The sequence below is a fragment of the Lipotes vexillifer genome, unplaced genomic scaffold (assembly GCF_000442215.2).
Source record: "Lipotes vexillifer unplaced genomic scaffold, Lipotes_vexillifer_v1.1 scaffold4, whole genome shotgun sequence".
NCBI classification, from domain to species: Eukaryota; Metazoa; Chordata; class Mammalia; order Artiodactyla; family Lipotidae; genus Lipotes; species Lipotes vexillifer.
This window is the reverse complement of record NW_006785876.1, coordinates 740,719-766,533: the sequence shown is the minus strand read 5'-3', so window position 1 is coordinate 766,533 and position 25,815 is coordinate 740,719. Positions and strand designations below refer to the sequence as shown.

Below are 25,815 nucleotides of genomic sequence, written 5' to 3'. Positions count from 1 at the left end.
CAATACATTATATTCTTACAGAGTTAAAAACTTTTTTAAAAGTTGTATTGGTCATATGAATTCTTCTGCAACTTTTAATTATTTCATTTCTATTTGTGAGGTTTATCACTGTTGGAATATGTACCTCAGATTCATTCATTTTCACTTATGTATATTATTCCACTGTGAAAATAACACAGTTTATTTTCTCACAGTTGGACATTTAGGTTTTATCATTTTTTTTTTTTCTATTCAAACTTCGTCTCTTATACTTAGAGTGTAGGCCTAATACTCCTCTGGATATGTACTTAGTAGGATGTACTGTCTTTAACCTTACTTAAATACTGTCAAATTATTTTCCAAAGTGTTTATAATAATTTAGGTTTCCACCAGCAAACACTGCTCCTCATTCACACCAACACTTGATACTGATACACTATGAATTAAAAAATTTTTGTCAATCTGAAGGCTATGAAGGGAACCTCATTTTTATATTAAATTGCATTTCCCTGTTTTCCAGTAAGTTAGAGCATTTTTTCATGTGCCTATTAGTTACTTGTGTTTCCTCTTTTGTAAACTGCCTACTTTTCTCTTTTGCCATTTTTTCTATTGAGTTACCTTTTCCTCATTGATTTCTAAGGGTTTTTACATATTATGGATACTGATCCTTGGTTGGCTATGTGTGTTGCCCATACCTTCTCCCACTTTGTGGTTTGTCTTTTTACTTTTCTATGGTGTGTTTTAGTTAAGATATTTTTTCTTTTATATTTTGTGCTTTTACATCTCATTAAGAAATTCCTACCATGAATTCATAAAGATATTCTCTGATATTTTATTCTTTACATGTTTAAGTTTTGCCTTTTCACTTTTATATCTTTTTTTTTCTTGCAGTACGCGGGCCTCTCACTGTTGTGGCCTCTCCCGTTGCGGAGCACAGGCTCCGGACGCGCAGGCTCAGCGGCCATGGCTCACGGGCCTAGCTGCTTCGCGGCATGTGGGATCCTCCCGGACCGGGACACGAACCCGCGTCCTCTGCATCGGCAGGCGGACTCTCAACCACTGCACCACCAGGGAAGCCCTCACTTTTATATCTTTAATACACACTTGGACTTCTGTTTTTCTTTATGGTATGAAATGGAGAAATCTGCTTTTTCTTTTTTCATATAGATAAATGATGGCATCCTAGCACCATTCATTGAAAAAGTCATCCTTTCCCCAATGATCTGCAGTACTAGCTCTGATCTAAATCAAGTTTTCATGTGTGTACATGTGTGTGATAGTTGTGTATTGCTGCAAAACAAATTACCCCAAAACTTAGCAGCTGAAAAAAACAAACATTTATTATCTCATAGTTTCTGTGGGTTAGGAATCTGGGAGTGGTCTAGCCGGGTAGTTCTGGCTCAAGGTTCTCACAAGATCAACTTGTTAAGGGGTCAACTGGGGCAGCAGTCATCTCAAAGTTCTCCTAGGAGAGGACCCACTTCCAAGCTCACTCATGTGGCTGTTGGCAAGCCTCAGATCCTCACTGGCTGTTGACAGGGGACATCAGTTCCTTGCTACATGAGTCTCTCCATATGTTGCTCACAACGTGGCAGCTTGCTTACCCTCTGAGTGAGAGATTGGAGAAAAAGAAAGTAAGAGAGAGATCCCAAGACAAGAATCACAGCCTCTACATAGTCTAACTCAGAAGTGACATCCCATCACTTCTGCCATATTCTATTCCTTAGAAGTGAGTCACTAAATCCATATTCATGGGGAGAGGATAACACAAGAGCATAAATACCAGGAGGTAGGGATCATTGGGGCTATTTTAGAGCTGCTTGCCACAGTTCCCATTTATTGATCTATACCAGTGACATTGCCACATTGTCTTACAGTAGCTTTATACTGTCTTGGATGAGTAGGTTCCCCTACTTGTTTTCTTTTTTTTTTTTTTTGGCCTTGCTGTGCAGTTTGCGGGATCTCAGTTCCCCAAGCCAGGGATTGAACTGGGGCCACAGCAGTGAAAGTGCCAAATTCTAACCACTAGACCACCAGGGAACTCCCCTTATTTATTCTTCAAATGTGTCTTGTCTATTTGGGGCTCTAAAATTAGAATCTACAATCAGCTTATTCAGTTCACTGAAAAACCCATCAGGATTTTTATTGGAATTGCACTACATTAATGTATTAATTTGTAAATGAATCAGTATTTTATGATATCGAGTCTTCCTATCCATTTACATGGTTTATCTCATATATTCTGGGAAGTTCACCAGAGGGGTTAGAGGAAAAACACAGCTTGGGATGGCTTTTCAATAAAATGTTTCAGACAAATTTCTTTTGTCTGGGCTTCCTCTGCAAAAATTCAGTGGTAATGCACAGTGTGTTGAGGGTTAGTGTATTGCCTCAATTCCTTGGTTTAGCAGCTTTAAGGTCTATCTCCATGTCCAAGTTCTGTAGTTGTAGTACACTGAGTTTTGACAAGATATCCCTCAATAAGTTAGCACCAGGTATGCACAAAATCTCTGTTGAAACTCTATACTTCAGTTTGCGCAGGAACTCTCTTCGTATAAGAACAGCATCCCTCTTCTTTTGGGGAACTGCTTTGCCCCCCGATTCCAAGCAGGTGGTTCTAATTCAGGCTGTCAATTACTGTGCTCTGACCACAGGAGTAAGCACAGGTCCTAGTCTAGGCCAACAGAGGCTCGTCCCTGGATTTTATCAAAATTGGAATTCAGGGAAGAGGTTCACTCTTTCTCTGGTGAGAGGCTGAGAGGCTGAGAGCTCCAGGTTTGTAGACTAGAGGAGCAGTTATGTCTGACAAAATGAAGCTGAGATGAAGAAAGAAGCTGAGATGAGAGATGGAGACATCTTGGTGGTGGCCAGGTGCCTGGTGCTAGATGCCTGGTGCCAGATGCCTCCCTGCCCTGCTTCAGTTTGATTGGGTGAGCCAATAAATTCTCATTTTGCCCAACTCACTGAAACCCAAATTCCTGACATCCATCCGTCTTTTTGCTAATTTATATAGACCATCGTATTCACTTAAAAACATTGTCAAATCTCATTCCCTATTCATTTATTAATATAAAGTCCTTTCCTAAATTATGTGTACAGTGATCATGATCATTTAGTCTTTCAACAACAGGAAGTATTTATTGAGAATCTACTATGTGCCCATCATCAAAGAACACAGTGATGACTAAGTTTTCCAATGAACACAATTAAAATATGTGCCTTAGCAAAATTAACGTAAAACTCACTGTAAGTTATGGACATTTAGATAAGCAGTGAAACCATAACTTAAATCTCGTTTGATCCTCACCAAAATCCTGCAAGGAAGCGCAGAGAAGGTTCAGTAATTACTCCAAGCTTCTAGAGCTAATAAACAGTGGAACCAAAACTTGAACCTAGGTTTCTGGCTAAGTCAGAGTTGTTTTAATTATCCTGTGCTGCTTAAAGTGAGAAAATAGTTTTGGATCCTTATAATTTAAAAATCATAACTCCCAATTCTCTTTCCATCAGATTCGTATTTCCTACCACGTTGCAGCCCTGAGGTATGGGTGGTTACTGAACTTTAACAGTTAAACAGAAACAAAATTAGGTCATCAAGCAAGAGAGAAACGCGCTTTCAAGCTGGCAGGTTTGGATTTTTTTTTTAACCTCAAGGTGCCCTCTATCATACGCAAGGCACCTTGGGAATTGTAGTCTTGGGTGTAGAGCGCTGTGGCCGGAGGCGCTGACTCACTGGGACCCAATCAGCAGACGGCCAACTTGCCCTCCGCGTAGCAATTGGCTGGAATTCAGCGGCCGCCCACCCTGTGGTGCCGTCTTGCGGGCGCTGGTAAAGAGAGCTTCGCGGCCGGCAGAGTGAGAGTAGCTGCTGCGTTCCTGGCCACCTTCGTCTGCGTTACAGCAGTGCAGCCATGGCAGAACCGCAGCCCGCATCCGGCGGCCTCACCGATGAGGCCGCCCTCGGCTGCTGCAAAGACCCGGACCCCAGCACCAAGGTGGGCGCAGAACCTAATTCTCCAGAGTCGGGGCCCGCCCTGCGTGGCGCGACTGGGACCCCAAGGAGGGAGCAGTCCCTCGGGCTCAACCAGGCCTCACTTGGGCTGGATGATTCGAACTCTGGATTCGAACCCCATCCTACCGTCACTGCAGCTCCGCCCACCTTGGGCGGATCGGAGTGGGCTGGGAAGAGGGCCAGTGGTGTCCAGTGGGGGATCTGGAGAGGGTCCGTTTCTTCAAGTTGTTTGAAAGACTGCGATCCTGCTTGCTTTAACTTGCTTGATTTGGGACTGTAACAGGAAACCATGGCTAACCCAGGGTCAGAGCTCTTGTCTGTGGGTGTGCGTGTTCCTCAGGGCAATAGAGGTGGAGGGTAAGAAAAGAAGTTTCTGAACTCCAGTCTATGTTCGAAGGTCTACGGGCCGGCTTTTCCCAGCCGGGATCATTTTCTATAACTGTCCTGGCTCCGCGTTTAACTCCTCCAAACCAATCTGATAGCTCCTGACTTTAGCCGCGCCCAGAATTTCCCTTTGGGTTGGCCTTTCCGGTTGCTCACGACCACACTTTGCTCGGTGGCCCCAGGAGAGATGGCAGAATCATGGAGCTTAGATCCGAAGGGAATCTTGGAAATTCCTTCACAGACCATCTCATTGCAGCTGAGACCCCAGTAAGAGGAATGACCAGTTGCATATGAAGGCTCTCATCGCTTCAGCTTGCTTAACAGGTCTGTACTGAGAGTCATTGTAACTCACTCTGGTGTGGTGCCTCCGGGCGTTGTCAAGATCAGACAGGGCAGCCGCTCCAGGGGTTTACTCCAGTGTACTCATCACTGTCTGAAAACGCCTTTGTATGTATTCATTTGACTGGGGAAGTTCTAAATTCCTTGAAGTTTGAGTATGTGCTTTGTACAGACCTCTAAGACCCGTTGGTGACTTTAGTCCCTTCTTGCTCTTTGCCTTTAGGGTGAAGAGTCAGATACTTCTAATTGCTAAATCCTTTGACTAGCACCTGGTAGTACTTAGCTTAGGAAAAATGTTAGTCACTGCAAAATTAAGAGGGAAGAAGTAAATATATACATTTCCTCTCACACTTAATCTTACTTTTTATACTCTTTAATTTTAATACCTTGTTATTTCACATAATATAGAGTTATTCAGTGTAAATTAATTTCCCAGGTAACTGGGCATTTTATGTACTGAACTATTAAAAAAAGATTTCAAGGAGAGCTTGATAAAATTGATTGAGTACAATTCTTTGCATTCTTAATTTACACCTTTTTTTCTTTGGCTGCGTTGGGTCTTCGTTGCTGCAAGCGGGCTTTCTCTGGTTGCGGAGAGCGGCGGCTACTCTTCGTTGCAGTGCACAGGCTTCTCATTGCGGTGGCTTCTCTTGTTGCGGAGCACGGGCTCTAGGCACGCAGGCTTCAGTAGTTGTGGCTCGCAGGCTCAGTAGTTGTGGCTCGCCAGCTCTAGAGCAGAGGCTCAGTAGTTGTGACTCACGGGCTTAGTTGCTCCGCGGCATGTGGGATCTTCCGGACCAGGGCTCAAACCCGTGTCCCCTGTATTGGCAGACGGATTATTGCCACCAGGGAAGTCCTACACAATCTTAATTTATGTCAATTTCTCTTGATTTGAAGTTTTTTGTTTTTTTTTTTTGACCATGCCATGTGGTATGCATGATCTTAGTTCCCTGACCAGGGATCGAACCTGTGCCCCTACATTGAGAGCACGGAGTCTTAACCACTGGACCTCCAGGGAAGTCCCAGTAGTTATTTTTTGAGATTAGTCGTTTTGCACCCTAGAAGCACCATATGGGGGACGTAAAATGGAGTATATAATAGCAGCTGGGATATACTGAGTGTGCCAGGCCCCGGTTTGTTATTTTAAGTACATTACTTAATTTAATCCTCACAACAACCCTGTGAGGAAGGCATAATTATCTCCGTTTTATATATAAGTAGACAGTGGCACAGAGGTGTTGAGTAATTTGCCTAGCGAGGAACCCACACTCCCTATTGTGCTTCTAGAGTACTGACTACAGCAGTAATTTTGGAACTTGACATGAAGGAAAGTAGAAAACCTAAATGAATTAATTCAGTCTGATCACTGATCATCTGCTATATGTAAAGAGCATGGTAGGTACCTTGGGGGACATTCAGATGAACAAGATGAAGTTCCTCCCTTCACCAAACATACACCAACTCTAACATAAGATGGAACTGGGATTATGTGCTTTTGAAATTATAAAGCACTGTGGGAGCGCAGAAAGTAGAGCTTTTCAAAGGTGGCGTCTGTGGTATGATGTATACACAGGGTATTTGGAGCCTGAAGACCTACGTTTGAATCCCCAATTCTATCATTGGTTATAGTGATCTTAGCAGGGTGTAAACAAAGCTGCTATAAGGATAAAATGTATCTATGATCTTTAAACTATGAAAAGCAATACAATTCAAGGTTGTATTTCAACTGTGGATATCAGGGAATGTGTCAAGCAGAAGGTGGGGGTGAGTCTAGGCCTTGAAAGATGGATGGGGTCCCAACATCACATGGGAGACGGTTACATGGGAGGGCATTCTAGGTGGAGGAAACATCTGAGCAAAAATGTGGTGAGATGGCAGAAAGAGGCAATGTGGACCATGTTCTGGAGAAATGAGTTACCTTGTTTTTGGTTCAAGTTCAAGTTATCTAAGTGGTGGAGCAGTGGTGGAGAAGACTAGAATGGTAGGTTGGAGCCAGATCATGGAGAGAGCTTAGAATGTTACTTCTAAGAAAATCGAATTTTATATAGTTAGTGGGGAATCACTGAGGGATTCAAATCATTCTATAGAATAGATTGGAGGGATCCAAGCCTGGAGGTGATGAGAACACCTAAAAGCCTCTTCCAGCAGGTGAGAAAAGTGATGAGGGCCTGGTTTGGAAAGAAGAGAGAACAGCAGTGATAGAAAGTCAACTTGTTTGTTGATTATTTGCATCTTTGTCATAAAGGCAGACCAAAGAATGTACAGCTGCACCACCTCCTGGGCTGTCTTACTTAGCTAACTTTCTTCAAAGGCCAAGTGCTTCTTTTCCCAAGTAGTGATCTCCTGAAATACATTCTTTTTACTGTCTATCAGTGTCCTTTGATAAAATTATTTGAAGTCCCTTCCCATCTGAGTGGTAAATGATGAGGTCAAGGAAAACTTTCAGTGTTGGCGACACCTAAGCTGGGCTTTACCAAATCAGAGGAGGTAGCTAGGCAGAGTTGTGGGCAGGGGTTGAGGGAAGAAAGAATGACAAGGAAGGAAGAAGGACAATGGCCAGTTGGATTAATGACTGTTCTCTGCAGAGAGAACCGTAGTAAAAGCACGGTGACATCAGAGAGCTGATGCAGGGACCTACAGGTATACAATGAGACTGAAATTATAGGCAATAGGAGTTAAGGGGAAGGTACATAAAACAGTCATTGGGATGCTCAAAGAAAATATGAACATTCCCACTTGGTTCATTTGTTTTTCTCATCCTATGAAGATTTCTGTTTGGTAAATATGTTTTTTAAAAATATATGCTTTATTATTATTATTTTATTTTATTATTATTTATGTATATTTCTCTGTGTATACAATTAAAATATATATACATTTATGATGGGGCATGCTCTTTTCTTTTTAACTGATAAAGGTATGAAATCAAAACCATTTAAGGTGACCAGTTTAGTGGAGTGGTAATAAAAGATGAAGTTAGAAAAGTATGCAGCAACTGTATGTGCTTGCTTTGGGGACTTTCTTCTAAAAGTTGTGAGGTACCACTGAAGGATTGATGTTTTTTTTAACATCTGTTTTTTTTTTAATAGATTTTATTTATTTATTTATTTATTTATTTATTTATTTATTTATTTTTGGCTGCGTTGGGTCTTCGTTGCTGTGTGCGGGCCCTCTCCAGCTGTGGCGAGCAGGGGCCACTCTTTGCCGTGGCGCAAGGGCCTCTCATTGCAGTGGCCTCTCCCATTGTGGCTCCCGGGCTCCAGAGCGCAGGATCAGTAGTTGTGGCGCACGGGCCCAGCCGCTCCGCGGCATGTGGGATCTTCCTGAACCAGGGCTTGAACCTGTGTCCCCTGCATTGGCAGGCGTACTCTTAACCACTGAGCCACCAGAGAAGCGCCTGAAGGATTGATTTTTAACCTAGAAATGACACAGTTGGCTTTTTGTTACAGAAAGATCAGTCTGGTACCATTATAGGAAGATCACTCTGGATTGCATTTGGGTTAGCCTGCAAGAAGCAGAGAGACCAGCCAGGCTTTGACAGTCGTCTAGGCAGGAAGTAGAGAGGACATGAGCAAGGTAGTAGTGATCTTTGGAAAGGCAAGGAGAAAGATTCCAGAGGGACTTGAGCAGTCAGGTTGATGGGACACTTGGATTGGATTACAGAGGGAGTGGCGAGGAAGGAATCTGAGAAGACTTCAGGGGTCTGACTTGGGCTGACACCCAAGTCAGATTCTAGAGGCATTCTAGAGGCATTCCCTGTTGGTGATGTAGGAGGGAGTATTTATTTGGGCTGTAATTAATTTGATATTTTGACTTGGGTGGAACTGTTGAGTAGACTGGATGGAGATGTAAAACCAGAGCTGAGGTTAGAGGTATGGCTGCAAGATTGAAACTTCCCTTTTCTGAAGATGGAAGGTGGTAGAGGCAATGGAGATTTTGATTTTGTTTCTGAGTGAGATTTAATATGTAAAGCTCCTTAGTAACAGTTCTAGAGAAATGAGTGTCTTCATCACTAGAAAGAGAATTTGAAAGGTAGGACACAAAGTCAGGAAACTTTTTTGCCACTATTGTAGCTTTTTAAAATATATATATAATTTATTTATTTATTTATTTTTGGCTGTGGTGTGTCTTCATTGCTGTGTGCAGGCTTTCTCTAGTTGCGGCGAGCGGGGCTACTCTTCATTGCGGTGCACAGGCTTCTCATTGCGGTGGCTTCTCTTGTTGCAGAGCATGGGCTCTAGGCGCGTGGGCTTCCGTAGTTGTGGCACGCAGGCTCAGCAGTTGTGGCTCGCAGTCTCTAGAGCACAGACTCAGTAGTTGTGGAGCACGGGCTTAGTTGCTCCACGACATGTGGGATCTTCCCGGACCAGGGATCAAACCCGTATCCCCTGCATTGGCAGGCGGATTCTTAACCACTGAGCCACCAGGGAAGTCCCCAGCATAATTCTTAAAAACCCTAGGATTTTCAGAATGGTTATGAGCATTGGCTTCAACTTCAAGTCACCAGCATATTAGCTCCTAACAAGAGAATCAGCCTGTCCTTTGAAGCTTTGAAGGTATTGACTTCTCTCTAACTATGAAAGTCCTAGGTGATATCTTCTTCTAATATAAAGCTATTTCATCCACACTGAAAATTTGTTGTTTAGTGTTGCCACCTTCATTCATTATCTTAGCTATTTGGATAACTTGCTGCAGCTTCTGCATCAGCACTTGCTGCTTTACCTTGTATTTTTATGTTATGGAACTGGCTTCTTTCCTTAAACCTCATGAACCAACCACTGCTAACTTCAAACTTTTCTTCTGCAGCTTCCTCACTTCTCACAGCCTTCTAGAATTGAAGAGAGTTAGGGCCCTGCTCTGGATCAGGCTTTGGCTTGAGGGAATGGTGTGGCTGGCTTGCTCTTCTATCCAGACCACTAAAACTGTTTTGCTTTCTTATCATTTGTGTGTTCACTGGAAGAGCACTTTTCATTTCCTTCAAGAACTTTTCCTCTGCTTTCACAATTTGGCTAACTGGTTCAAGAGGCCTAGCTTTCAGCCTGTCTCAGCTTTTGATACACCTTTCTCACTAAGCTTAATCATTTCTAGCATTTGATTTAAAGTGAGAGACATGCAACTCTTCCTTTCACTTCAACACTTAGAGGCCATGGCAGGGTTATTAATTGACCTAATTTCAATATTGTGTCTCAGGGAATAGAGAGGTCCGAGGAGAGGGAGAGAGATGGGGCAGTGGTCTATCAGTGGAGCAGTCAGAACACACACAATTATCAATTAAGTTTGTCATCTTATGTGGGCATGGTTCATGGCACCCCAAAAGGATTACAATAGTATCATCAAAGATCATTGATCACATATCACCATAACAAATACAATGAAAAAGTTTGAAATATTGTGAGAATTACCAAAATGTGACACAGAGACATAAAGTGAGCAAATGCTCTTGGAAAAATGGCACTGACAGACTTGCTGGACACAGGGTTGCCACAAACCTTCACTTTGTAAAAAAAAAAACAATATCTGTGAACTGCAACAAAGTGAAATGCAATAAAACGAGCTGTGCTTAGATAAAACAAAAATAGGAGGACTCTGAAAAGCAGAGAGAATGGCAGACTGGCTAGGGACCTTGAGACCCTAGGAATAACATGGTGGTGTACACACACACACACACACACACACACACACACACACACACACACAAGCTATGCAAAGAGTGTATGCAAAAACACTATAGATAAATCAAAATGGAATTATAAAAAAAAAATTCCAGTGACCCACAAGAAGGCAAAGATAAAAAGAAAGGACAAACAGAAAACAAAAATAAAATGGCCAATTTAAGCCCTAATATTTCAATAATTACATTAGATGTAAATATACCAATTGAGACAGATATTGGTGGAGTGGATTTAAAAGCATGCCTCAAGTTATCTATTTGTGAGGTGATGGGTGTTAACTAAATTTGTGGTAATCATTTCTCAACATATGTAAGTTGAAGTCATGCTGTATACCTTAACCTTATATAATACTGTATGTCAATTATATCTTAATAAAACTGAAAGAAAAATAAAAACATGCCCCACCTATATGCTGTCTACACGAGACTCACTTCAAATGTGATGACAGAGGCAACTAAAAAGATGGAAAAAGATATATAAACATTAATCAGAAGAAAGCAGGAGTGGCTATATTGTTTCAAATGCAGTAGACTCTAGAGCAAAGACAGTTATCATAGAGAAGTACATTATATAATGATAATAGGGTCCATTGACTAAGAAGACATAGCAATCCTAAATGTGTGTGCCTCAAACATAGAACTGCAAAAAATATGTGAAGCAAAGACTGATATATGGAAGGAAAAAGAGAAATCCACAGTTTTAGTTGGAGACTATACTCCTGTCTCAACAATTGATTGAACTAGACAGAAAATTAGCAAGGATATAGACAAACTCAGCAACACCATCAATAAACAAGATCTAATCAAGATTTATAGAACATTACAGCCAGTAACAGCTGAATACAGGCATACCTTGTTTTTATTGCACTTTGTAGATATTAGGTTTTTTTTTTACAAATTGAAAGTTTGTTGCAACCCTGCATGAAACAAGCATGTTGGTGCTATTTTTCCAACAGCATTTGCTTGATTCTCTGTGTCACATTTTAGTAATTCTTGCAATATTTCAAACTTCCACTGTTATATTTGTTATGGTGATCTGTGATCAGTAACCTTTACAACTCACTGAAGGCTCACATGATGGTTAGCATTTTTTAGCAATAAAGTATTTTTAATTGAGGTATGTACATTTTTTTAGACAGTACTATATTGCACACTTAATAGACTACGGTATAGAGTAAACATACATGCACTGGGAAACCAAAAGATTTGTGACTTTTTTTTTAATATTTATTTATTTGGCTGCGCCGGGTCTTAATTGTGGCACGTAGGATCTTCGTTACAGCATGCGGGATCTTTTAGTTGCAGCATGTGGGCTCCTTTAGTTGCATCATGCAGGCTCTTAGTTGCAGCATGCAGAATCTAGTTCCCTGACCAGGGATTGAACCCCCTGCACTGGGAACGTGGAGTCTTAACTACTGGACCACAGAGTCCCTGTGTGACTCTTCATTGTGATCTTTGCTTTCTTGCAGTGGTGGCAAACCCATGATATTACCGAGGTATGCCTGTATAGTTTTTTTTCAAGTGCTCACAGAAGATATACCAAGGTTGACCATATCATGGGCCCTAAAACTAACTTCAACAAACTTGAAATAATTGAAATTATATAGAGCATGTTCAACCACAGTAGAATCAAACTGACATCAGTAGCAGAAACATAACAGGAAAATCTCTAAAAACTTGGAAACTAAATAACACATTTCTAAATAATCCATGGATCAAGAGGAAGTCTCAAGGGAAATTTGAAAAATTACATTGAACTGGATGAAAATGAAGAAAGCATCTCAGCTAAGACAGTGCTAAGAGGGAAATTTATAGTATTAAATGCCTATATTAGAAAATAGGAAATGTCTTAAATCAAGAATTTGTTTCCTCCTCAAGAACCTAGAAAAAGAAGAGCAGAATAACACAAAGCAAGAAGAAGGAAGGAAATAATAAAGAGCAGAAATCAATGAAATTTTAAAAAAATTAGAAAAAAATCAGTGAAACAGCTGGTTCTTTGAAAAAACCAAGAGAATTAACAAACTTGTATCAAGACTGACAAGAAAAGAGAGAAGACATGAATTACCAATATCAGGAATGAAATAGGGGATACCACTACAGACTGCAGACAAGAGAAGGGTGATAAGGGAATACTGAAAACAATTCTACATACATAAATTTGACAACTTATATGAAATAGACCGATTCCTTGAAAAACACCAACTACCATAACTTACCCATATGTAATAAATAATTTGAATAGCTCTATAACATAAGGAAATTGAATTCATAATAATCTTTAAAAAAAATATCTTCAGTTCCAGATGATTTCACTGGAGCATTCTTCCAAACATTAAGGAAGAATTAGCATCAATTCTACACAATCCCTTCAAGAAAATTGAAGAGGAAGGAACACTTTTATTCATTTAATAAAGCTGTCATACTACCCTGATATCAAAACCAGGTGAAGACAGTACAAAAAAAAAGAGATATTACAGACCAATATCTTTCATAAGTATGGATGTAAAAATCCTTAACAAAGTATTAGCAAATAGAATTCAACGGTATATAAAAAGAATCACATACCATGATCAAGTGAGGTTTACTCCAGGTATGCAAGGCTGGTTCAGTATTTAAAAAAAATCACAGTAACTCACCATATTAGGAAGCTAAAGAAGAAATATCACATGACAAAATTCAACACCATGATTTAAACACTTTTGTTTTTTCAGAAAAAATAGGAATGGGAGGGAACTTCCTCAACTTGATAAAGAGCATCTATGAAAAACTTAAGAGCTAACATTATACTAAATGGTGATGCTTTCTCCTTAATTTGGGGGAACAAGGCAAGTTTGCTCTCACCACTCTTATTTGACGTAGTGCTGGAAGTTCCAGCTGGTACAGTAAAGCAAAAAAGGAAATAACAGTCAGGCAGAATGGAAGAAAGAAATAAAACTGTCCCTATTTGCAGATGACATGATTGCCTACATAGGAATCTTAAGGAGTCTAAAAACCCTCGAACTAGTAAGTGAGTTCAGCAAGGTTGCAGAATACAAGATAAACATACAAAAATCAATTGGATTTCTATATATTAGAAAAGAATACCTGAGCACCAAGATCAAAAATACAATACCATTTACAATTGCTCAACAAAATTAAATATCTAGGTATAAATCTATCAAGCTTGTACAGAATTTGTATGCTGAAAATTACACATCATTGATAAAGGGAATCAAAATCTAAATAATGGAGAGACATACTGTGTTCATGATTGGAAGACTCAGCATAGCAAAGATGTCAGTTCTCCACAAATTGGTATACATGTTTAACACAGTCCCTATCAAACCTTTTCTTTTTAGATATAGTCAAGGTTATTCTAAAATTTATATGGAAGGCAAAGAGAGTAGAATAACTAAATCTTGAAAAGAATAGGGTGGAAGGAATCAGTCTACCTGATTTTAAGACTCACTATATAGCTGCAGTAATCATTACTCCATGGTATTGTCAGAGAGATAGACATAGATCAGTGGAAAAGAGTAGAGAACCCAGAAATAGACTCACACTAATAAACCCAACAGATTTTTCACAAAGATGCAAAAGCAATTCAGTGGAGAAAGGACAGATTTTTCAACAAATGGTACTGGAGCGATTGGCCATCCATAGGTAAAAAATGAAGCTTTACCTGAGTTCACATCTTATACCAGAAAATCCATTTAGAGGTGCTCAAAGGGACCTTGACTTTGACCCTTTGGTTCACTCCCTGCTCCACTTTTTATAGTTTTGTCAGGATTACACTGTAGGCACGTAGTACATGTTCTAGAAATATCCCTGATTGTACCTTTAAAGTTTTTCACAGTAGTTTTAAATTAATTAGATTTGGAGATTGCCCACCCCGACCCTCACAAAAGACTGATTATTTCTATCATTCTTCCTTTTTATAAGGCAAAGGAGCAAATCTTTGTTACCTTGTAATCATCCCAGAAAACCCAAAGATAGTTTGAGCATAAAAGACATCTTTTATTATTCTGAATTTAGAGCATAATAAGGGAAAGACAAAGTTAAGAACTGTCTCATGAGACATCAACTTTATTCTTTTTTAAATGCAAGATATATTTATTTCAAACAATATTTTAGAACCATAGCAATAAACAGTGATTTTTAGAAACTTTTAAAGAAAGGAACATTTTTCCAAGATCATTCAAGTGTTTATCAAAAGTAGCAGAGGTATTCTGTTACAGAGAGTTAGCAGAATATCTTGGTGACAAAAAGAAAACTGTTATCTGAGCATAGAATAACTTGATCATTTTATAAAAAGCAAGCCCTGCTTGTTTTTTTATATTGTCCAAATAATACTTTGGCAACAAAGGATTTACACACCTCTATTTTTTATGAATAACTCCACTAACATTGAATATACTTTTTGGCATGTATAGACTCCTTTCTAAAAGTTAAAAATGGTTTTAGAGTTTATATTTGTGTTTTCTTAGAAATAATCTATCATGTTAAGTCTTCTCAGTCAGAAAAATGTGTATCTTTCCATTTTTTTAACTATTTTTTCCAGCTTTATTGAGATAACATTGACATATAACGTGTACGTCATATACCATGGGCATGTCTAAGTGCTTCTAAAGCAGTGTTTTAAATGTCTTCATATATTCTATTATGCCTGTGTCATAATTTATCTATTTCTTCATTGTTAGAGGTAGGTTAGCAAGGTGGTTGAAAGCAAAGACTTTGGAACCAAACTGTTTGGACTGAAGTTTTTTCTCTGCCACTTACTTTCTTAGCAGTAAAATGGGGATGGTATAATACTTATCTCATAGAGTAGCTGTGGAGATTATATAAGTTAATTTCTGTAAATCATTTAGAACAGTGTCTAGACCATAGTTACTGTGTAAATGTTGTGATGAATGTCTTTATACATAAATCTTTGTCCAAGTTTCAAATTATTTCCTTAGATTTTTAGAAGGGCAACATTTTGATCGATGAGTATGAACTCTTTAAGACTTTTAAAGACTCTTCAGATCCAAATTGCTTCTTAGAAAGATTGTAGGATAGGTATAGAGATAGGATAGGATAGGGATAGGGATAGGATAAACAGGGTTGTTGAACTTGTTTTACAGCACTTGGCACAGAATCTACGAAATGAAAAAACAAACAAACAAACAAACAAAAACAACAACTCTGTGACTAAGGTACCTGGATTTGAACATAGCCTTTATGGACTGAACACAGGTATTTAATAATAATAAAGCCATGATGGACTGAGGGGACAAAATTTCTTTCTTCTTAAACAGTGTGTTACAATGGTGGACTGTTGGTATTTTGTTACAGGAAGCAAAACTAGTGTTGGTAACAAGTAGTAAAAGTTAAAGGTGTTTAATATATACTGTTTCCCTTTAGGATTTTCTCTTGCAGCAGACCATGCTGCGAATTAAGGATCCTAAGAAGTCATTGGACTTTTATACTAGAATTCTTGGAATGACGTAAGTAAACTGTTTATTGGTGCCTATAATGTTTAAATACATAGCTTTGAAAATAGATCCATTGTAAAAATGGATTAAAGTTTGCTTCAAAGGTCACAGAAGTCCTTTTGGCCAGGAGTCTGGGACTAGGCTTGACTGACTAGGGCTTCTGTCAGGTTCCTCTCCTCTATCTCAGCCAGGCTCACTGGGCAACATGACACCAATACTTGCATTTTCTCTGACTCCCTTCTCTCTAAGAGCTGCCAGTTAAATCCTTAATGTGTCCAGACTGTTTTGATGTTATGGCCACTTTTAGCCTCTTGTTTACTTCAGAAAAGATATAGCTATTAAGACACAATACTTAGAAAATGAATGAGTTTTAGGTAAACTCATTCATTTTCTAAGTTTTAGGTAAACTGGCCATCTATTCCATTTTTATAGGATGTGTTCTCTTTTGCTGAATAGGTAATCTTCACTGATCTTATAATCTTTAAGACATATTTATTTTTCTTGATTTGTTTCCCTAAATAACATGAGGGTTTTTATTTGTTTTTGGTAATATAGATACATAAAGAATAAAACAATCTTTAATTTACTGCCCAGATAACCTCCATTGACATTGAGAGAAAACTTCAAGTAATACAGTATATGTCTATGTTAGAAAATCTGACCAATTCTGAGAAATACAAAGTGAAAAGTGACAGCTTCCGTCCCCCAGTCCTTCTCTTCAAAGATAACTGCTGTTAACAGTTTCTTATAATTCCTTCCAGAAAAAGTAGTTTTGCATGTATTTATGACATATTTAAAGGGCAGAATGAAACCAGATTTACTGAACACGTGCTATTTGCCAGGCACTTTATATCTCATTTTGTTGTCTTCACAGTAGGTTTATGAGATAGCTTATATCCCTATTTTACATGGAAGGAAGAAACCAAAGCTTAAAGACATTAACTTAATGACCCCAGATTCCAGAGTGGGCACATGGCAGAGCTGGAATTTGAATCCAGCTGTTGACCTTGTTTTTAAAGAGCCCCCAACTAGGGTACAACTTGACATTATATTGAAAGATATGCTGAGCTGAGAAAAGCAAGTTAAAACAGGTTCAAGTGTTCCATTTCCCATCTGATTGGTCCGTCTGCTTTGGTAGGTGCAGAGATAGTTTTCAGAATTGGAGTATTTGAGGTGTTTGATACGTCACTATAAACAAGTTAGAGTAAATCTTATTTGTGATGAGTCAGTACATAGCTCTTAGTGGGCCAAGGCATATTACATGACAGTAATAAGTAAAAGATTTGGAACAGAACTCTAGAAACTTTCCATTTGCTATGCTGCAATAATTCCCTTTTGTTGATTTTGAATGAGGTCATGTTTGAGCATTTAATCCTCCATAATCTAAAGAAAATTGTATTGTGTGTATCCTCATTCTACCCTACTCCTTGCAAAATAACCTTAGCCTCTTTAAACTCAGTTTAGAGGCCACGACTTCAATGAATCTTCTCAGAACCTCAGGATGAGCAATTCATCATGCACTCTCATGATCAGTCTCTTCTTTTCCACTGCTCTTTCCCCTCAACCTACAAAAAAGCTTAAGTCTTCTCTATTCTAGGATAATTCTTGCCCTCCGCTCTCTTGCTGTCCTTCCCGTCATCATGACCATCTGTACAGGTAGACCACCACTTACTGTTTCACTTGCTCATCTCCCATTCTCCAGCTTCTGCTGTCGCATGCTGCTGAAACTGCCCTCACAGGACCTTTCCATATCTGCTCACCTCTTCTCAGACTTAATCCTGTCTGACCTTTCTGCAGTATTTGATACTGTAACCACTTTATTGTTGACATTCATGTCTTTTGTGATATTAATCTGTCCTTCTCTCTTAACACCTATCCTCAGTTTCCTAGGAGTTTTGGCATAGCAAGAACTCAATAATATTTATTTTCTTTAACTCAATGTTGTATAGCTGAAAGAACAATAAGGTGTGATGTGTTATATTTTTCACTAAAAATAAATAAAATTTTCTTTTGAAGATACCTTTTGCCATTTATAAGCAAGTACCATAAATCCAACTAAATTTCATTATATTTGAAGAATTGATGAATTACAAAAGTTTCCATTTTTATTTTTATTTTTAATTTTTTTTTGCAGTACGCGGGCCTCTCACTGCTGTGGCCTCTCCCGTTGCGGAGCAACAGGCTCCGGACTCACAGGCTCAGCGTCTGTGGCTCACGGGCCTAGCCGCTTCGCGGCATGTGGGATCTTCCCGGACCGGGGCACGAACCCGTATCCCTTGCATTGGCAGGCGGACTCTCAACCACTGAGCCACCAGGGAAGCCCAAAAGTTTCAATTAAAAGAAAATTTTATTTCACTGATATATACAGATGAATAAATTTTTTTTAATGAGACTTTTAAAAATTGATTTTCCTTGCTTTTTCTATTAAAACAGCCTCACCGGGCTTCCCTGGTGGCGCAGTGGTTGAGAGTCCACCTGCTGATGCAGGGGACGCGGGTTCGTGCTCCGGTCCGGGAAGATCCCACATGCCGCGGAGCGGCTGGGCCCGTGAGCCATGGCCACTGAGCCTGCGCGTCCGGAGCCTGTGCTCTGCAACGCGAGAGGCCACAGCAGTGAGAGGCCCACGTACCGCAAAAAAAAAAAAAAGAAAAAACAGCCTCACCGTGTACAGCTCTTATTCTTAGTAGAACTTGAATATTGTTATGTTGATTTTAGTATGAATCAGCTTTTCCTATTGTTAATTGATTCAGACTTGTTTAATTTCAGACTACTCCAAAAATTAGATTTTCCCACTATGAAATTTTCACTCTATTTCTTGGCTTATGAGGATAAAAATGACATCCCAAAAGATAAAGATGAAAGAGTAGCATGGGCATTCTCCAGAAAAGCTACACTTGAACTGACACAGTGAGTATGAGTTTTTATTTTTTTTATATACTCTACAATTTTTTGAAGCTTATTTTTTTTAAACTTTTTTTCCTTTCTTATCAGCTTAATTCAAACCAGGTCTACCTAATCTCTTTCAACTTGTAACAGTATGTTTGAGTATTTTATATGGATCTTATGGTCTTTGTATTGTTCTTGTGGCATGGATAGGGCAAGTGAGATCATTTGCCTTTTAGATAGAGAATATAAGACTGAAATGGCAAGATATTTTTCAAATGGTAGCTAATGAATGTTTAGGTACTGTAAGTAAGGTCTTCATAATTTCAGCATTTTTGTTGAAATTGGCATTCCCCTTCTTTCTTTTTTATTCTTTATGTTGTTTCTGTGCACCCACTAAAAACTATCAAAAGAGCATTTGTTACAGGGTGTGTGATTTAATGTGTCCCCTGATTCAAAACAGCCGTGGAATCAGAAAGACCTAGACATGAGTCTTGGCTCTGACAATAGCTCTGCGACCCTAAACAAGTTATATCACCTCCCTAAGTGGCAGTCTCATTTATAAAATGGAGATACTCAGATCTAGCCCTTGGAGCTGTTCTGAGGACTTAAAGAAGTATAAAGTACTTAGCACAAGAAATGATAGTTGCTGTTATTATAATTATTGTTCTTATCCAGATGCCTAGTTTTATTGTCTCCTTAGTCATTCTTTGCCCATTTGCTCTGTCTATAGTTGAAAACTTAATATTTACAGTAACAGAGATTAGACCAAGTATATTAAGTAGCATATAGACATGGTAAGATTTCAAAGATCGTTGCAGCTTTCTTTTCAGAATATCTGTTCTCCAGGTCACTTGTAATTATGTTTTCCCTCCTTTTGTAGCAATTGGGGCACTGAAGATGATGAGGCCCAGAGTTACCACAGTGGCAATTCAGACCCTCGGGGATTTGGTATGTTTGCCTGTTTGTGTGTAATAAACATGGATTTGTGTGATTTTTCCATTGTGTACCTATTTATGATTGTAAGCAATCTAAAATCAATTTGTTAGGAGTATGGTTATTTTTATTTTCCACAAATAATTTTATTTAGGAGTTGTTTAATTTCATCATCTCAGTCTAAACTTTTTACATTTACTCTCTCACAATGATTTTACTTTTCAGTTTCAATATTATATTTCCAGTAGATGTTTTAATTTAAAAAACAAAAAAACAAAAATCATGGTTAATAATAATCCCGATTTCTGCCAGCATACACTTCTGCCTTGATCTAAAATCTCTCAACCAAAACAAGAGTATTACCAATTTAAACTGGCTGCTATGTAGTCAGTATCAATAATAAGCCTATTAAGCATGAGTAAATGGTTACTCTTTTGTGTTGTAGGTTATTCTTAACAGATCAAACTATTTATGAGCCAGTATTGGGCTATGTTAAATAATTTATAATTCAGAGCAACTAATTAATTTATTATACCCAGCCAGTTAGATTCTTGTTCTTTAATGTATTATAGGTTTTGAACCAGCTTGATTCAGTCTGTTTTCACATGCCTTATGTTTTGAAATAAACTAGTTTTGGAAGCCACTTGTGGCACATGGGTACCCTGTTGTAATTTTTCCTTCTTTCTCTCTGCCTTGTTTTGGGGGTGATTACCTAAGGTCACATTGGAATTGCTGTTCCTGATGTTCACGGTGCTTGTAAAAGATTTGAAGAACTGGGAGTCAAATTTGTGAAGAAACCTGATGATGGTGAGTCTGCTACTTGTTTTCTTCAGGCCTATGTTTAGTTATATAACATTCACTAAGTACCCACAGAGGGTACTGTTGTAGTAAAATCCTTTTGGTTGCAAGTAACTTGCAATTCTACTCCAACCAGCTTAAGGAAAGAAGGGAAATGATTGGAAGAATACCTAGTTATCTCAGGGAACTGAAAGGCAGCACCTAGGGTGGCTTCACATGGGACTAGTCACAGGATCTAGAGAGCTGTCAAGGGCCTAGGCTCTCTCTCCACCCCTTGACCCTACCATTCTCTCAGTGGCCACCAGCTTTCGCTCTCTCGGGTATATCTAACCACCCAAAAAAGTAAGTTCCTTAAAGTCTGTTTCATCTGCTATTAATGTAACTACACCAAGTCTCTTCAGTTAATAATTTCCTGAATTTTTTTTCATCCTTTTTCAACCTTTGCGTGTCCTTCAGTTTTAGATATATCGCTTGACATAGTATATATCTGGATTTTGTTGGATTTACATGTCTTATAATTATTTTATTTAGATCTGTTTTTGCCACCATAATTTATTTAATTTTCATTTGAAATATTTCACTGTTTCATTTCAATCCTCTTTTTTTCAGTTAGGAGATTTGATATCCAAATATCCTCCTCCCTAGTAAGGAAGGAACTTGCTTCCCTCTACCTCCATTATGTTGCTGTTACTCAGGCTGGGATATTATTGATTTATTTTTCCTTTTTCTTTGGCTTTGGCTTTGGCTTTTTATTTTAAGATAATAAATATATCAAGGTATATATTTTTTCTCCATAGATCTCTTGCAGCATCTTTCAGATTTTTCTGTTCCTTTATTAAGTACCTCAACCAAAACTGTTTTTAAAGGGTTTGTGAGGCAAAACTCTTGAAGCTCTGTATGTCCCAGAACCATGCCTTTATACATATGAATGACAGTTTTATTGACTATAAAATCTTAGGTTTATTTTCCTTCAGTCTTGAAACAACTATATTGTCTTATTTTTCCCATCCAGTGTTGCTGCTGAAAAATCTGATTTGTGTTCCATCATATAGTTTCTTCTGTTTTGTTCTAGAGGCTTTTTATATTTGTTATTTCTTTGTCCTTGCCTTCCTTCTGGGAGATTTCTTCAAACTGGCATACCAGTTATCTAATTTTTCCTCAGATGTATCTGTTCTTATATTTATCTTCTGTATTCTCACCTATTATGTAGTTAATTTCAGCTATTATGATATTGATCCTGTATTTTTGCTGGGCTCCTTTAATATTTTCTTGTTCTTGTTTCGTATTGGTCGTATTGAATATTCCTCATTGCTTTTACATGTTTTAATAGTTCTTGGTCCCCATTGATCTAATATTTGTTCTTCTGTTTGAATGTATAATCCATTGTTTGTTTTATAGTTATATTCCTCATATTCTTATTATTTTGATCTCAGAGGTTTTTTGTTTTTTTTTTGTAACTGAAACCATTAGCTATTCCAAACATCAGGCAGTGTGAATGGGGGAAGGCCAGACCTCAGTCCTTAAAAATCCACGTGTTCTCAGGAAGATGTGCTGAGCAGAGAGAGAAAATAAGAGTTAAACAAATACTTCACATTCTGTAGTCAGATCCTTTTCCCCCCTTTGTCCTTGATGGAGTAGTAGTATTAGTAGGAGACACTTCTGGGATTGTCTTTCCCTCACCCTGGTTGTGGGGAAAGTGAAACCTCTGGGAGATCAGTTGGTACCCACCTGTCTTTCTGCCCTTATCTACTCCCGAGGACATTTGAACCAGTAGTTTCAACCCCCCCACCCCCACCCCGTGGGAGTAGGTGCTGATGCCCAAGGCACTGGGAGAAGCAAGAGCCAAACTAACAAAACTCCTGTTTATTCTCCCACAGCCATAATGGAGTGCCTTGTGGTCCAGCCAAAAGTACCCCCTTCCACACAAAGCAGGTTAAAACAGTCACTACCCCACCCCCACCATTCCTCTCCCCAACTATCACCTCAGGGGCATTGTACTTCTTTCTTTTTTTTTTTCCCCTATTTTTTTAATCTGTGTTCCTCTGGGGTTGATCTTGAAGAAATGAGCCAGAGATAGGAGTCAAACTGCTTCAGCATCTTGGTACCAAAATAAATTTCCGAGGTCACATTTTTCCATTTAAGCAAAGAACTCTACTACTAGACCTACTAACCTCTCAATCCCAGTTTTGAATTCCTGGGAGAAAGAATCTGATTGGCAGAGCTTGGGTTACATAGAATAGTGTATGACCTAAGCATCTCGGTCCTTTGGCTGTGTAGATAAGCCATGCTACCTCCTCCCTTGAGCACCTATCTATTTCCTTTATCCTCTTTAAAATAAGACAATTTCTTTGACTACTCAACTAGTAGCATGAAGTGATAATGTGCAGGTGAAGTAAATACCTGATGCTTACAAGATGCAGCCAGTCCCACAGTTTATTTCAGGAGCGTTGGTTTACAGCTACGTGTAGAAGATAAAATATGTCATCCTGAAAATCGTGCATCTGGGCCACACTGACGATAGAATTCTTTGAAGTTAAAACTATAAACAAAACAGTGTGATTAACTAAAATGCAAATTAAAAATTGAATTAATAAAAAAATGTATTTTAAGGTTTTTTTTTTAAGTCTTTTCAATAATGAAAATCATTTTGTTTTACAGGTAAAATGAAAGGCCTGGCATTTATTCAAGATCCTGATGGCTACTGGATTGAAATTTTGAATCCTAACAAAATGATAACTATTATTTAGTTCTGTGAGAATGCTGCCTTGAGATTTCAGTGAAGACATTGTGGAAGGTAAAAAAGGAGACAATGTGATTCAAGATATTCATTTAACAGAAGCAACTAGGACTGATGGATTATTGTCTCAATTCAAATTATTCTTAAGTCTATTTCCCTTTCCTATTTCAGCTGTTTTTCACCTAACTGTTCAGTCATTCTAGTTTTAAAGTAGTGCTTTGTCTTATGTCCTTGAATGTAGTTGTATAATTACTTTTTTAGGCAATAATTAGAACAATTCCGTTCAGAGGCTGCATTTGCCTTCTATCTTCTGACGAGATACAAGTCTACAAGTCTGCCTTTGAATCATCATTTTCAAAAAAAAAAAAAAACCACTTAATATGTTTTGTTGTGATTACCTCCTGGGGTTTCAGTTCCTCAGAAGTAACTTCAGAATGGGAAGTAAAGAACCCCGAACAAAAATGAAGCTTCATGTATATTTCAAATAGTATAAAGTTTATTTTATAAAAGAAAAGTTACTCTTGGGAGAAACTCAGAATTGTGCTGACAAGGATGTGGATAGAAAAACTAATTTCTTCTTCTTTACAAAGTACTTTGAAAGTTGAAGCACTAACCTCTTTATTGTGGGATGGGGAAGAGGATGGGAATATTACATACTGGGTATTGCAGACACGGACTAGGCTGTCACATACTTTATCTCCCTTAATCCTCCACAGTATCCTGTGAGATAGAAAGTAGACTGGACATGCAAAATAACTTTAATGAATCCAAGGCAATATAAATAGGCTAAGGACTCAAGATCTCATCATCATTTTTAGTATTTAGATTATACCTCAAAAATTAGTAACTTGGGGCTTCCCTGGTGGCGCAGTGCTTGAGAGTCCGCCTGCCGATGCAGGAGACGCGGGTTCGTGCCCCGTTTCGGGAAGATCCCACATGCCGCGGAGCGGCTGGGCCCGTGAGCCATGGCCGCTGAGCCTGCGCGTCCGGAGCCTGTGCTCCGCAAATGGGAGAGGCCACAACAGTGAGAGGCCCGCATAACGCAAGGAAAAAAAAAAAAAAAATTAGTAACTTGGGGCTTCCCTGGTGGCACAGTGGTTGAGAATCCGCCTGCCAATGCAGGGGACACGGGTTCAAGCCCTGGTTCAGGAAGATCCTACATGCCACGGAGCAACTAAGCCCGTGTGCCACAGCTACTGAGCCTGCACTCTAGAACCCGTGAGTCACAACTACTGAAGCCTGGTGCCTAGAGCCCGTGCTCCGCAACAAGAGAAGCCACCGCAATGAGAAACCTGTGCACAGCAACGAAGAGTAGCCCTTGCTCACCACAACTAGAGAAAGCCCGCGTGCAGCAACAAAGACCCAATGCAGCCAAAAATAAAATAAAATTAATTAATTAAAAAAAAAATTAGTACCTCACAGTACCTCCTTCACTAGTGTTCTTTGTAAAAAACCTTCAAAGAGTTTGAGCATTGTCCTCTCAGCTTTCGAGCCTGAGTACAGTGAGAAAGAAGCAGTGGAGGAAGTCTGGAGCGTGCGGCTGCTCTGGGGATGCCTGGTTGTCCCTGTGCAAGTGGTGCTTGTGTTTCTTGTGAAGAGCCCCTACCCCAGGTCTTCCAGATGCCAGTAATCATTTAGGATAAATTATGTTCAGTGATAACATAACTTAGTTATCACAAATCAGCTCAGTGGTCTTCCCTACCATGATTGACATTTTTTTTTCTAAATTTTTAAAATTTATTTATTTATGGCTGTGTTGGGTCTTCGTTTCTGTGCGAGGGCTTTCTCTAGTTGTGGCAAGCGGGGACCACTCTTCATCGCGGTGTGCAGGCCTCTCACTGTCGCGGCCTCTCTTGTTGCGGAGCACAGGCTCCAGATGCGCAGGCTCAGTAATTGTGGCTCACAGGCCCAGTTGCTCCGCAGCATGTGGGATCTTCCCACACCAGGGCTCGAACCCGTGTCCCCTGCATTGGCAGGCAGATTCTCAACCACTGTGCCACCAGGGAAGCCCCATGATTGACATTTGATAGGTTTTAAAAACCAAACTGATTTTGAAAATCTCTTATGGCACGGATAATAAGAACATCCAGTTTATGGTTTAACTACATTTGGATTTTTTGTGGACTCTAGTGGAATACCTTTGGATAGGCCTTGCCAACTGTGCTTACACTGCTAGAAGCACTTTCATTTCCTTTTTGGATGGAATGGATTTATGCGAGCAGTTCAAACAAAAAGCAGTACTTACAGACTGAAGTAAAATAAGATTTTAGAAGAGACTGTGTTTAATTTGTAAACTTCTATCCAGCATGTTCTTTTAAAAAAAAAATCTGCCCTTGGGGAGTACTGCAAGGATTTTTGAAGGGGCTTGCAGACTCATTGCGAACTGGGAATAGTTGGAATTCTATACATCAGGCAAAGCACATAATTTCTGTGGATAAGGAAGGGTCGGGAATATGAGAAGAGGAAAGTAAATGGATAAAGGATTTTGGTAGAAAAAGTGCAGAGAAGAAGAGAAGACAAATATCAAAAATGAGTTGTGGAAACCAGTGCTGGTACATTTTGGGTACTAGCATTAGCAAGTGGGAGGGTTATTAGATTCATAAATTTAGTCATTTAAACCTTTTTTCCT

The 25,815-nt window shown here is 39.1% G+C and overlaps 1 protein-coding gene across 1 annotated transcript; it reads left to right on the top strand.

Annotated features, from left to right (window-relative positions):
- Positions 1–3,828: 3,828 nt before the first annotated feature.
- On the top strand, positions 3,829–23,204 carry GLO1 (glyoxalase I). Its single transcript, XM_007458169.1, has 6 exons — positions 3,829–3,968; positions 15,762–15,844; positions 18,599–18,739; positions 19,599–19,666; positions 20,369–20,458; positions 23,108–23,204. Exons 1-6 carry the CDS (start codon positions 3,885–3,887, stop codon positions 23,194–23,196), a joined length of 555 nt encoding a protein of 184 aa, XP_007458231.1. The 5' UTR covers positions 3,829–3,884; the 3' UTR covers positions 23,197–23,204.
- The last annotated feature ends 2,611 nt before the right edge of the window (positions 23,205–25,815 follow it).

Bases quoted from the DNA above. Each gene is read 5' to 3' on its own strand.
- GLO1 (XM_007458169.1), top strand. From the start codon at position 3,885: ATGGCAGAACCGCAGCCCGCATCCGGCGGCCTCACCGATGAGGCCGCC. The intron at 18,740-19,598 runs GTGAGTATGAGT...CTCCTTTTGTAG, and splicing joins GCTACACTTGAACTGACACA to CAATTGGGGCACTGAAGATG. The intron at 20,459-23,107 runs GTGAGTCTGCTA...TTTGTTTTACAG, and splicing joins TGTGAAGAAACCTGATGATG to GTAAAATGAAAGGCCTGGCA.